The sequence below is a fragment of the Strix aluco genome, chromosome 2 (genome assembly GCF_031877795.1).
Source record: "Strix aluco isolate bStrAlu1 chromosome 2, bStrAlu1.hap1, whole genome shotgun sequence".
Taxonomy (NCBI): Eukaryota; Metazoa; Chordata; class Aves; order Strigiformes; family Strigidae; genus Strix; species Strix aluco.
The window spans coordinates 50,321,565-50,334,041 of record NC_133932.1 but is presented as its reverse complement, the minus strand read 5'-3'; the positions used below and the strand labels follow the sequence as shown (position 1 = coordinate 50,334,041).

Here is a 12,477-nt window from a genome sequence, read left to right as displayed (position 1 = left end):
CCTTGGTAGTTGTACTGCCAGTTTCTATGCCAACTCAATAAAATTCAGGTCTCTATTTTATACAGTATACTAAGTGAACATAGAAGAAAAATACAATAATATTACAAAAGGTGTTTATTGACTGGATCATTCAAACATGCCTATTTTATTATGCTTGATTTCAGTGAGGCTATGCTACTAGTAAATGTATTCGTGTTCTTAACTGTTTGAATAAAATTCCCTTCCATTGCTTCCAAAGACCACCACCAGAATAAATTTTGTATATTTACATTAAATACACGTTGGTCTATGGAACAACTTGAGTTTTCAACCAATAAGGTAGAATTGATCATATCTGCATAATTTCCCAGTGATTTGCAATTGAACTTGCTAGATTGGGAACCCTTGCAGAAAAGTCATAATCAGATCTGATTATTCTGGGACTCTGTTTATAATTTCTTTTAGGTGCTGAGGACATCTTAAAGTTGTCTATGTCAGTGCACAAACTCAAATTTGATTGCATGCAGGGCTGGGTACATTTCCTGTAATTTTTCAGCTTTTATGTTGGAATTAAATTCTTTCCAAAGTTCTCATAAGGCACCAGTTAACATGAACAGCTCCCACCAAAGGGTAGGGTTTTACGGATAGAAAATCTAAACTTGGGGAAAAACTATCCCTGACTTGAGATGAAAGACAAAGAAATTCACCAAACAGAGAACAAGTGAAATCAGGCATGCATTACCAGTTCTCACTTCCCGCTGTGCTCCCAGTATGGCAAATGATGACAGACTGGCCAGAGCTGTCTCCCCTTACTTGCTTGCTGATCTAACCACCTCCTGGGGTAAAGCCCCTTATTCCCGCTCAGTAATACCATGTTATCAGTGAAAAGAAAGGGAGTTGAAAAGAGCCTTGGAGTTCAGAGTTGAAATGTTCTTTGTGCTGGTAGCATAAGGAAAGCTCACAGCATCCACTTTGGGAAGGATGGGATGAAGAAGCATATATAGAACAAATAGAGCTGCAAAATCTGAAAATGTGACTGAAAAACAGCATTAAAACCACTTAAATTCTAGTAAAGGGAGGGCTTGATGCATTTTTGGATTCAAAGGACAGACACTGGTATATCTCTCAAAAACACAACTTCTACAAAATTTTCTGTGTGGAAAAGACAGGCTGTGGTTGGTTTTATGAATCCTTTCCCTAACAGCAGTCTCTGCTCTTCCAAAGAATGGTCTGTGAACCCACAGACTAACACATCAGAGCTGAAGGATGGATGGAATAAGCATTTTCAGGAGAGAGATGCCCTTTGAGTAATTTCTCAGAAACCAAGGCCAAGGAAAGTTTATCTGCAGCACACAGGAAAAGGTGGACTGGAAGCCACAAACTGCAAAAGGTTCTCCCACTGCCGCTGTCTTGATTCCTGAAAAATCTTTAGAAATAATGAGAAAAGTGAGGACATCATAGCGTATCTTTTTCACCGGAGGAAGTTCAATTTGCATAGTTTGTGTAGGCAAATAAATACTTTCCCTTAACTTTTGCCAAATCTTGTACTTGTTTCCATTTAGTGTTCAAGCTCAGAGTGAAAGTTTTTAAACTAAGAAAGGCCCTGAGAAATCAACTCTTAAGAATAGTGACCTCATGGAACAGTGGAACACATGCCTGAGAGGAGTGGGAGAGAGCAGGAGAGGCACACAATCAGAGAATTAGTATGGTAGTGGACTGGGAAGGAAACACAATGACTCAGAGAGTGCTTGCCTGAAAGTCAACTCTTGTAACAAGCCTTATGAAACGGTTTTGTTGTGTCATGACGTCAGTACTAAATTTCTGGAAGAAAGTCAGTAGTTAAAGTGAATCCTATTACTCCCTCATCACTCAAGCGCCCCCACAATCCTCTTTAGCCCCACCCCCGCAGATGACTTTTATCCTCCCGCGGGTTTTCCTGATCATTTCCAGTAGAGCCTCTCCCGAGGACTCCAGCTCTTCCCCCCGCAGCGCCACGGGCACTGCCGAGGCCTAGCGGGGAGCTGCGGGTGAGCTCGGCTGAGGGGGCCCTCGCCTGCCGCCGCCTCTGTCATTCAGCAAGTGACAGAAAAAGACCTCGCGCGCACGTCGTTACGCCTCTCCACGACGTCCGTAGACACAAACAACCGAAGTAAACTGAGCAAGAGGAAGAAGAACCGCCCCGGCCCGCGGCCGCCGGCCGTGTCCCCCGCCCGCCACGCAGGCGCACTCCGCCCGGGTCTCGCGGTGGCGGGAGGCGGCCGGCCCACTGCGCGCGCGCGGTGCGGGACCGGCCCTCCGTTCCCCAGCGCACTAGGCCGTGACGTCACTCCGGCACCGGCCCTCGCTCGACGCGGTGCCCGGAAGCGTCCGGCCGGGCAGTAGAGCCGATGGAGAAAGGTTCCGGGGCAGGTTTAGTTCCGGGGGCTCCTCCGCATGAACTGCGGCCGCCACCGCCTCGGCAGCAGCGATGATCCCGATCCCGGTGGTGGTGTGCGTGCTGGGGGGCTGGTGCGCCGTCTACCTGGCAGATACGCTGCTCAAGGTGAGGGCCGTGGGCGCAGAGCCGAACGGGAGCCCTCGGCCCCGCGTACGCCGGGGCAGGACCGCCGCTTCCCCCCTCGCACTCCGCCGGGGCCGCACCGGCAGCCCCATTTCCCGCCCCCCCTCTTCCCGTACACCGGGCGGCGTCTGGCCTCCGCGCCTCGCCCACCCTCCGAAGCACCGGGGCTGCCCACGACCCCCGTTTCTCCCTCCCCCCCTCACACGCAGGCGGAGGTGCCGGTCCCCTGCCCGCAGGCCCGAGCTGGCGGCGGCCGGCCTCTCTGCGATTCAAATATAACGGCCGGCGCGTCGGGCGGGCCCCGGGCTCTGCCGGCCGCACCCGGGGCTCGCCAGGCTGAGAGCGGGAGCAGGAGCGGGGCGGGCGGTGGCGGCCTCCCCGGACGGGCGGCTCCCGCTCCGGGGCGGGTGACAGGGGGGCTGTGTCTGCCCCCACGCCGCGCTGCCCTGCCTCAGGCTGCTGAGGCGATCCTGCCCCCGAGGGCAAGCCGCCTCCTCCCCAAAACGGAGCCCTTCGGCCCCGCAAGAAGCGTCAGCGGCTGCTCCCGCGGCCGGGGGCATGGGGGAAGGTTTGCTTCCGCCCATCGCTGGGCTTGAAAGCGCCTCCCAGCCGGCTGCCGGGATTTCGTGTGTTACAGGACCGAAGCCGTGAGGCCGAGAGGCCCTCTTTTAGTCTGCTTCTTATAGTTCTGTGGCACCCTAATGTGCTTTCTGGAGCCTAAAATACTCTGTTTAAAAAAAAAAAAAAACAAAACAAAAACCAAAAAACCCCCTAATTTATAAGTTTGCTGTGTAGAGTATGTGTTTTATAATGATGATTTTTCTAAAATTACCGTATGTAAAAACGTAACTAACGCATTTTTTTTTCTTTTGAATGTCCTTAGTTTTACTGAAAAAAAGTGAGTTGAGACAGAGCTCAATACAAACACTTTTTAAAGAAATAAACTAATCTTCAGAGAGTTTTGTAAGACCCATCTTTTTCCTGAGGGGGAGAGGGGAAGGTTTGAAAAGAAAATATACCAACAAGGCGTTATTCACTATATCTAGGGATGCATTTGTGCATTGCACAAGTTTCATTAAGTGGTTGGGGTTTTTTTAAAGCTCGAGAGGTATGATTTCTAAGAGATGATTGAAATTGCGAAGTATGTATACAAAATAGGATATATGCTGGTTAAATATGAGGAAAAATGAAAAGTTTGATCTGTAATTCTCTCTTTTTTTTTTTTTTTTTTTTTTTTTTTTTTTTACGTTAACGTAACAGTCCAGGAACTGCATCTGTTTCTGCCAAGTGCAGATAGGGCCTAACGATTTCAAAGTAAAAAACGTTCATTTTTGTCACTCCTGTAAAATGTAGAAAGAAATACAATAAATTTTAGGTAATGAGAAAACTTGGAAAAATAAGGGGCTCCCCCTGCTGCTAATTGTCAGAGAGCAAATGTTGCTCAGTAAATGATGAGAGCTATTAATTGCCAAATATCAGTCTTTACATAATGACAATAAAAAATACAGTCATTTATCTGAAGAGTTTTCAAATTTTATTGCATTGAGTGTGTATTAGGTATTTGGAAACAAATGTAGCATTGTTTTGAAACACATTAGAAGATTGGCTGGATACCAGAAAAACATGCTCCTGACTGTAGTGAGACACACCAAAACCACCAGAAAGGTCAGCCAACAGGCTGGTTTTCTTTTGACGGTAACTTTGTGTCTGATGAAGAATCTTAGAGTGTGAAACAAGTGCTGAATTCAGGTAGCAGACCTGTTGTGCCACAGTGCTGAGACTTGTTTGTATCTCTGAGATTCTGAAGATCTCTGTCAGCATTAGACCTTAAGATCATTCTCTTTAGTAAGAGTAGCCACTGCTTGTTACAACCTCTGGTAGAGCTTAGCAGCAGCAAGGGAAGGAAAAAAAAAAAAAACCAACACATTGTTTGGAGCCAACTTGGTGCCTGATTTATGTTGAAAAAGAAGGGAGAATGCCTGGAATGCTATAGCAAGCAAGAGACTCCAGGAGTTAAAATTTAACTTTGATCTTTTAACTAAAAGTTGACAAAGGTTATTCATTGTCAGGAAGTACGTGGGAGCTCTTGGGTTTCAGTAAACTTACTGGTGGATCTCATGTATGTACATCTCGATAAGTTTCACTGTGAGCACCACAGCCAAAATAGAATTTGGATTAAATAACCAGTTATATAATTAGGAAACTCAGCATTGCTTATTTTATTGCTGGTACTGTAAATCTCCCACCACATTCATAACCCAAGGCTGCTAGCAACCGTAGCAAAAGGCAGTCCCTGCTTAAACCTCAAATCACTTACAAGTTAATTACTCCAAAAGGACCTACAAAGCGTGAGTGAAAAAAATACAGGAGTACTTTTCCATGCATGATCCTGTTGATATTTTTGGCAAGAGAAGCATGTGTGCTCTAACTTGCAGTTGGTGTTTATTCTGCAAACTTGCTTAATGTGCAATGTCTCTTGCTCAGTTTGTTCACTTACTGGTTTTGTTCAGATTTCAAACATTTTGTTAGGCAGTCTGATTCTTGGAAAGTCTACAATATAGAAGAAATAACTGGGTGTATAAATGCATTTTTGCACAAATAAATTCACATATTATAATATTGCTAGGGTTACATTATAAGATACCTTCATGTTAGCAAATTGAAAATATGCCAAATCAAGCTGGGACTTGGAATTTTATGTCCCTCTTGATGCTCTTCATTGAACCACTGGCCAGAAAGTTTTCACTGCAGCTTGGATCCTACAAAAGGGAATCACTCAGGCAGACCCCTAAATTCCTGCTCCCCAACATCCTAAATCATCCTGTTTCATTCAGCCTGAAGGATCAGGAGTGAGCAAAGGGTGGAAGGTTTTCCTTCCTTCTGCTATGAGAAATAAAGGATGCATTAGATGCATTCAGCCAAGGTTAGCCTTCAGCTTTTAAGGTCAGGAAGCTGAAATGGTTCAGAGCTCTTGAACAGATTTTGTCAGCAAAGAAGAATGTTAAGGACTCCTGCTTGCTGTCAGATATTTATGGAGCTCCTGGAGTATTTAGCAGACGTTCATTATTTTGAAGGCCTGCATAAATAAAAAAGGTATTGCTTTTATAGTAAAATTAATGTAACAAAGGTCACTTAGAACTCAAAGAAGCAGAGCCAAGGCCTGTGTGAAGGAAGTTTGAAATGAAACATAGGATACCAGCAGACCTCATACCAGGGTGTGAGGGTGCAGGGGGTAATGTGATCCTACTGGGCTCAGGACAGAGGGAGTAAAAGTTTGCATAGAGCTTTTTAATGTATTTTTCAAAGGGATGCAGTCATTTAGTGGTCATGAATACCATTTACACAACTTGTGAGGAAAATGAAAAAGGAAAATGAATTTTGGTACTTTTTTTTCCCCCCATTTGGCAAATGTATGGTCAGTAATCCCATATTTCTCATGGAAAACTTCATATTTGTTTATGCCTTGCTAGTACAGTGCGGCTGTGATGTGGTTGGAATGAATTTGAAGGGATGAATTTGTGGCATTTCTAGGGAAAAAGTGGTTTTTGCATGTGATAAAAGGAACACATTTTTAAAGTGCCAAATCAATATATCCAGTTAGCTTTATTGTAACAATATGTGGCTGGTTAGTTGTTTGGGTTTTTTTTTTACTTTGTGTGAATGCATAGCATATGTTTACTTAATTCCCAAAAGACAGTTTTGCATATCAGAACTACTTAGTATCATATGTATTTTTGTTCTTAATTATCCGGTAGATTATGTGAGGAGGTCTTTTACTTTGTTTCTTGGGCTTATGCGTTGTTATTTGTACAAGTGTAATAAACTTTGTGGTCTCTTCTGTTAAAGTTAGCAAGTGCTAGGTTAGCAAATGCTGATCCGGTTGTGGACACTAAACTTCGTGGTGTCACAGGGAGTGATTAGTGTTGATTAGGGAATATGTTATGATCAAAATTTCTTGTCAGTGCCCTCAGCTGACTGAACAAAATTGTGGCTGAAATCAGTAGGGTGAAGAAGAAGGAAATGACATAGACATATATAGGCAGAAAGGATAAGTGGTGTAATAGGTGATACATGAACAATGACCTGAGTAAATGGGTCTCACATCCTAGAAAAACTGTTACTTGAAATAAATTTCTTCTGTTCAGATTTTGATTAATTCAACAAAATGAGAAAAGCTATGAATATAGTTGTGCAAGATGAGATCCTCACTCCCCACCACACCACAGCAGCAGGACAAGAAAAACGCAAGGAGCTTGGCAAGTTCTAAATTTGTTTAAAGAACAACGGACGACAGCCAGAAACTTGTGAGGTTCCTCCTGGGGAAGGAGAGGGGAGCCTGTTGTGAACTACGCATTCCTGATGTCTTCAGTAGGTGCTGCTGCTCATAGGGAAACTTGGGAACAGTGCTTCAGTCCAGACAGCTCCAAAGACTTGTCTGGATTATGTCAGAGACACTCCTGCCTTGGGACCTGCCCCAGGTCAGAAGGCTCAAAGCTCTGATGTGCTTTTCCTGAGCTGTGAGTTCTTCTTTCACCTCCAAGGAAAGCATTCCTTCACTTGAGTTTCTGATACTAGCTTCCATGAAGCAGGCTGAGTAAATCCTATTGAGAATACAAGCACCATGTAATATAAAGTAGCAATTGCAAAACTACATCTGTTGGTCTGTAATATTGGATAATACTGCAGATAACTATTAATCACATTAATAGATCACATTTCTCATGAAGAGAAATCTTTGGAACTACTAGGAAGGCATTCTAGCAGTATCTTGAAATGCTGGGAAGTTATCATAGTGAAGTCACTGTTACAATACAGGTTGATAATTTTAAATTCCTTCTGGCTTTTTGTTAGTATGATCAAATATTTCAGAGTCTCTTTGGGCATAGTCTTTGTATTTGAAAAGTAGACCTAATTTTTACCCTTACTAAAGGGTATCCACAGTACTGATCCATATCTTGCCAATAGTGGAAATGTTTTTTTTCAACTGAAGCCAAAATAAGCATTTTTCTTTATTGCCGTTTTTAAAATTTTTACTGGAATATAGTTGTACATTGAAAAAATACCATAAACAGTTCAGTCTTTAGCCTTCTAACCAGAAAGTTAAAAACGGCTGAAAGTGATTTAACACTAGAAAAGATGATATAACACTGGATACCCAATCCCTCTTGCAATCCTACAACTGTTGTGATTTACATCAAAACAATGTCATAATTTTTTCATATTACATGTCACACCTACCTATATGTCAAAATACAAATAATGTGTAGGATGTTTACCTGAAGTTATACATCCTTTTTTTATAAACAGATCACATTTACTGCTTGGTCACATAACACAAAATCTTCCTAGAAATTTTTGGTCAAACTAATTTTCCATTGTTTTGCAGTCATCCAACTCTCTGAAGGCATCTTATGAAGACTGGCTGCTGACATATGGCTTGAGCATCTCTCCTTTTCACATGCGATGGCAAACCGCTCTCTTCAACCGCCAGTTCTACAACTGGGGGAGATGGAAACCCAGATTTCTGTATTTATGGTATAAATTCAGGATTTTTTTATTTCTGTTAAATACAGGGTCAGCAACTTAATCACATCTGTGCCTTTTGGCCTTAAAAGTGCAATGGGTAGACATGGTTATTTCACTAGGCTAATGATAAAACCAAACTAGTGAGGTTGCCTTAATTGTATATGTGCAAGTATAAGTCTTTCTCCTCTGCTAAAAAATACATAGCTGTAATATAGCTTGCATATGGAGATGCTATTAAATTAGAAATCTGTAAACTATTTTTACGTATGGTTTGAACTATATATAGTTCTTAAGAGTAGAGCTATTACATGTAATACTGCATACAGAAGTCTGAAAGCAGCTTCTCGTATCCTAGATCTGTCCATCACTGTACACTGAGCTTTCCCCTGATCACTACAGTTTACAAAGTATTCAAAGACAGTTGTGTCCCTGTTGTCAATCATTGCCCACACATTCAGCAACTATACCTGCTCAGAAGCACGTTGTTTACCTTCTGTCTTTTATCTGCATGCACCTTTCCCTGCTAAGATTGCACGGACTGCTGGGAATGGATAAATAATCAGGGTGGTTAGTATGGGTGCTCCTGGACTGGTTTAGAAAGCATTGGTCAGTTGCCTTCCTAGCATTACTATATCTGCTCCGAAAATATCAAATGAGTAAGGTTTGAATTTCTTTTCCTTTGCTGTGTTGCTACCCTCAGAGAAATAGTAATAAAAGAGAGATCTGCTTCATATTGGTTTCTCTCATATGTAATGATTTTACTATTTCAGTCTGAAATAGTTCTATATCAATCACAACTTTTTAATGCGTATAGTTTATTACAGTATAATGTTTCCACCAGTCTCTTTAATTAACATGACAAGTACGTGTTGCTTAAAATGAATCTACTAATTTCCAGTGAGCTTCATTAAGGATGGTAAGAGAACAGTTACGCTCTTGTGAGAGGACGAAGGACTGGTAGTGAATTGAAGTGTTTTAGCTAGAAAATACACTTTATCACATCCTTCAACTATTGGACAGTGTAAAATAATAATAATAATAATAATGCTGAATAAAAATTCACCACTAGGTGGACTGACATAAGCTGAAATTATTTTCAACACTGATTTTAGTGAAAAATAAATTGGTGAGAAGAACAATGTGTTTTAAGTAATTGATTTTAATCTGGTCTTGCAGTTGCACCTTTTAGTTGTTCTTCTTTAAAAAAGGTTGAGTCTCATTTATTGTTCTTTAGCATTTTTTATTGTTTGTGAGGAAGATGTAAACTTTACTGAAAAAACTTATATAAATAAATATGTAGCTACCCCATCATTTGATCCAGGTCTCTAAATATGTGATGGTGTGGCGCAGCGTGGTAAACTATGCATTTTTAGTTATGTTTTTATATTCATAGCTAGTGGCAAGTTACATTCATTGGGTAACTGAATAAAATTTAGAATGTGTAAGAACAACATAAAAATATTTGAAAATTAATTATGATGTGGTTTGGATGTAAAACATTTACTAAACAAGGAAAATATTATATGTTATTAGTCAGTGTTATTATTATATGTTATTATTGTTACTAGTTTCCTTTAGCTAATATTTTTATACTGGATTATTGATACATGAATGGTAGCAGCATCAGGTAAGTTTTTCCCTATGAGTTTGGTGTGCTAAGTTGTGCTAAAGCAGTTACATATCCAGAAAATGTACCTTATTTGCTTCTCTTTGTAGGTTCAGCATAGGAATGGTGTTTGGTATACTTGCCATGTTTGGCTCTGTTATTCTTCTTGGAAAGACACTGATGCAAACGTTGACACAGATGCTCACCGAGGCACCGAAAGCCCAGAATGATCGTATGCTGCAAGTTGTGGTAAGTGTTCTCTCCTCAGGTCTTTATTTGAGAGTTGTGAACTGATCTTAACCAGCTTCTTTAATGGGGTATGTGATGCTTAAATCCTCCCATGCAGAACAGCCTAACTCCTCATACTCATCTACATAAAAATTTGCTGGTTTGTTATCAGCCTTAAAAATAGGGAGTGGAGGTAGTAAAACAGAGGAAGACAAATAAAGGCAAACGTGGGAGAGTTTATATAAAAAATTCTCAGGAGTGGGAATTGGCTAGTAATGTTGAAAAACCCTAAATTATCACAGTACTAAGAATACAAAACAGCTAAGGATTTGCCTCCTCTGAGCTGTGCAATGTAGAGGCACTGGTGGCCTTAAAGTTTGCAAAGCACATCCGTAACCCAGAAGAAAGGAGTTCCATTTCATTTATTAGCATAGAGAACATCAGTGGAAAAGGAAAAAAGCATAAAGAGCTTTGTGTGATAGTGTAAGCAACAATTCATTAGTGAGGAGATGGCATAATTTTTGATTGTTCAAGGACTTATGCCTTAATTTATAGTGCAAATTTGAAAGTGCTGTTTCTGGTAGTATCTAGTCAAAGGCCTAATAACAATGTATTTAATTGTTTTATGGATTTCTGATGCTGGACAGTGTATTGTATGTTTTAGAAGGGAATGTATTTCACAGAATAAGAGAGATTGTGAATACTGTCTTTTTTTGTCTCTACACAAGGCAGTAATGGCAGAACTGACATTGCCTTACAGCAGTTTTAACCTGAAAGGATTGCTAGCCACTCTTACTTCCCCAAGAGTGCTATCAGGCTAGAATGTATGGTCATTTTCCAGAAATGCAGATTGCCCTGCCTTCTGTTGTATGGCTTAGAGTGGGGATGCCCAACGGTTTTACTGTATTTAAGTACTCAGCTAGTCTAGTGAACAGAAGTTGGGAATTCTGTGCTGCCATGATAGGCCCTCCCGTAAGTGCTAAACTGACTGCATGCAGCTAGACGTAAAAAATTACATGAGTGCAGGAAGCCTGGTCATTAGCACGTGCCATAAACTCAGTGCCTTTGGGATGGTTTGAGTCTGTTTCACACACGCAGGGTGAATATAGCAAATGCAGCAGTGTGTGTTGACAGAAGCAGGCAACAAGTTCTCTGGGAGAGAACTGGCTGGTACTGCCACAGCAGTCACCGGGTTCACAGCCTGGTCCTGAATTGTCTCCAGAAGCAGACAGGATGGACAGTCTGTGCGTCCAGTAGAGCACAAGTTGAATATGAGACAGAAAATTTTTAATTTACATGCCAACAAGATCTATCCTAAGCATGTCTGTTACATTCTGGAGTAAGAAAAGCCTCCTTTACGTCTTCATTTTCTGAGATCATTAAATGGATCTATCCACTTTTGTGACACCAGAGTAAAGTGATCATTTGCAATATATTGCTCTTTGGAGAAAATAACATAGGAGCAACCAAAGTAAAGATGAGCCTTTGGAATTAATCTTGTGTGAATTGGAACTATGAAAGCAGAAATCTAGGATAATGTTCAGAATTTCAATGTGGAATTGATTTCTCAGTGACTGCCTACTGGCAATATCACTGCATTCAAACCAAGGACAGACTGGCACTGAAAAAGATGTAATATATAGGGAAAATGTAATGCAATGTATGGGGATAAGGTTACTTCTCCTAAGTTAACTTGTGGTTCTCTTTCTTTCCTACCTCATTACTGTAATTACTATACCATAAACTATAAGATGACACTGCTTATTAGCAAAATACTGCTATTGATTTCAGAACCCTTCATGAGAGTTAGCTTCCCTTTTAGGTGAATCTTAAACTAGCTTCTTTGACATGGAGTCTGAAAGCATCCATTGCTGTGTTCTAACAGGTTATAGTCATGGTGGGATTAAGATGGCAACTCTTGCTATTGCTGTCTGTCCTCCCATGTGCCTGGAGCAGAGGGCCACTGGCAGCACCAGTTAACTGATGCATTAGTGCCCCCAGCTGATGCTGTAATACAAGCAGTGGATGCTTAACGAATGAAGAGCAGCTGTCTTCATACAGTGACGTATGATAGTTGTGCCAGTTGTACGATCTTGGTCACGATCACACTCTGGACAGAATTTTTGAAGTGATTCAGTTTAACATTAATGAAAACAGTCTTTTGAATGATTTCTTTTAGCTAGATTGTCTCACCAACCTATTGCAGAGTTCTGCTGCATTGGTAGGTGAATGCATATAATTGAGAAATGTGCAGAACTGAATGAAGTTAGAATCAAACAGGATCTGCAGCCTTTCGTGTCCCACAAGGGTAGTTTTTAGAGAGTCCTGTAGACAGGCCAGGAATTTTTGCCCATAGCATCTCTTTTCTGCCACTGGATTGCAATTCAAGTTGTGTTCACATCAGCTGTTAGTGACTGTAGTGAAGTGTACCCCGCCTTGAGCCGGCAGAGCTGTGGAGCAGCCAGAACTGTCCCAGAGCAAGCAACAGAAGTGGCTTTATCATCCCACTGCAATGCGGCAGCTGAGCAGGGGTAGGAACCGAGCAGGAGGAAAGAGGGGATGTTTCCTCATTCTCTGA

At 41.5% G+C, this 12,477-nt stretch overlaps 1 protein-coding gene across 3 annotated transcripts in view; it reads left to right on the top strand.

Annotated features, from left to right (window-relative positions):
- The first annotated feature begins 1,995 nt into the window (after window positions 1–1,995).
- Window positions 1,996–12,477, top strand: part of MBTPS2 (membrane bound transcription factor peptidase, site 2) — a 38,852-nt gene continuing 28,370 nt past the window's right edge. For all 3 annotated transcript variants that reach the window (XM_074814658.1, XM_074814657.1, XM_074814659.1), the window contains exons 1-3: window positions 1,996–2,521; window positions 7,926–8,074; window positions 9,782–9,920. In XM_074814658.1, coding sequence (XP_074670759.1) covers window positions 2,447–2,521; window positions 7,926–8,074; window positions 9,782–9,920 — 363 coding nt within the window. In that variant the 5' untranslated portion in view covers window positions 1,996–2,446. The remainder of the gene's footprint in view (window positions 2,522–7,925; window positions 8,075–9,781; window positions 9,921–12,477) is intronic.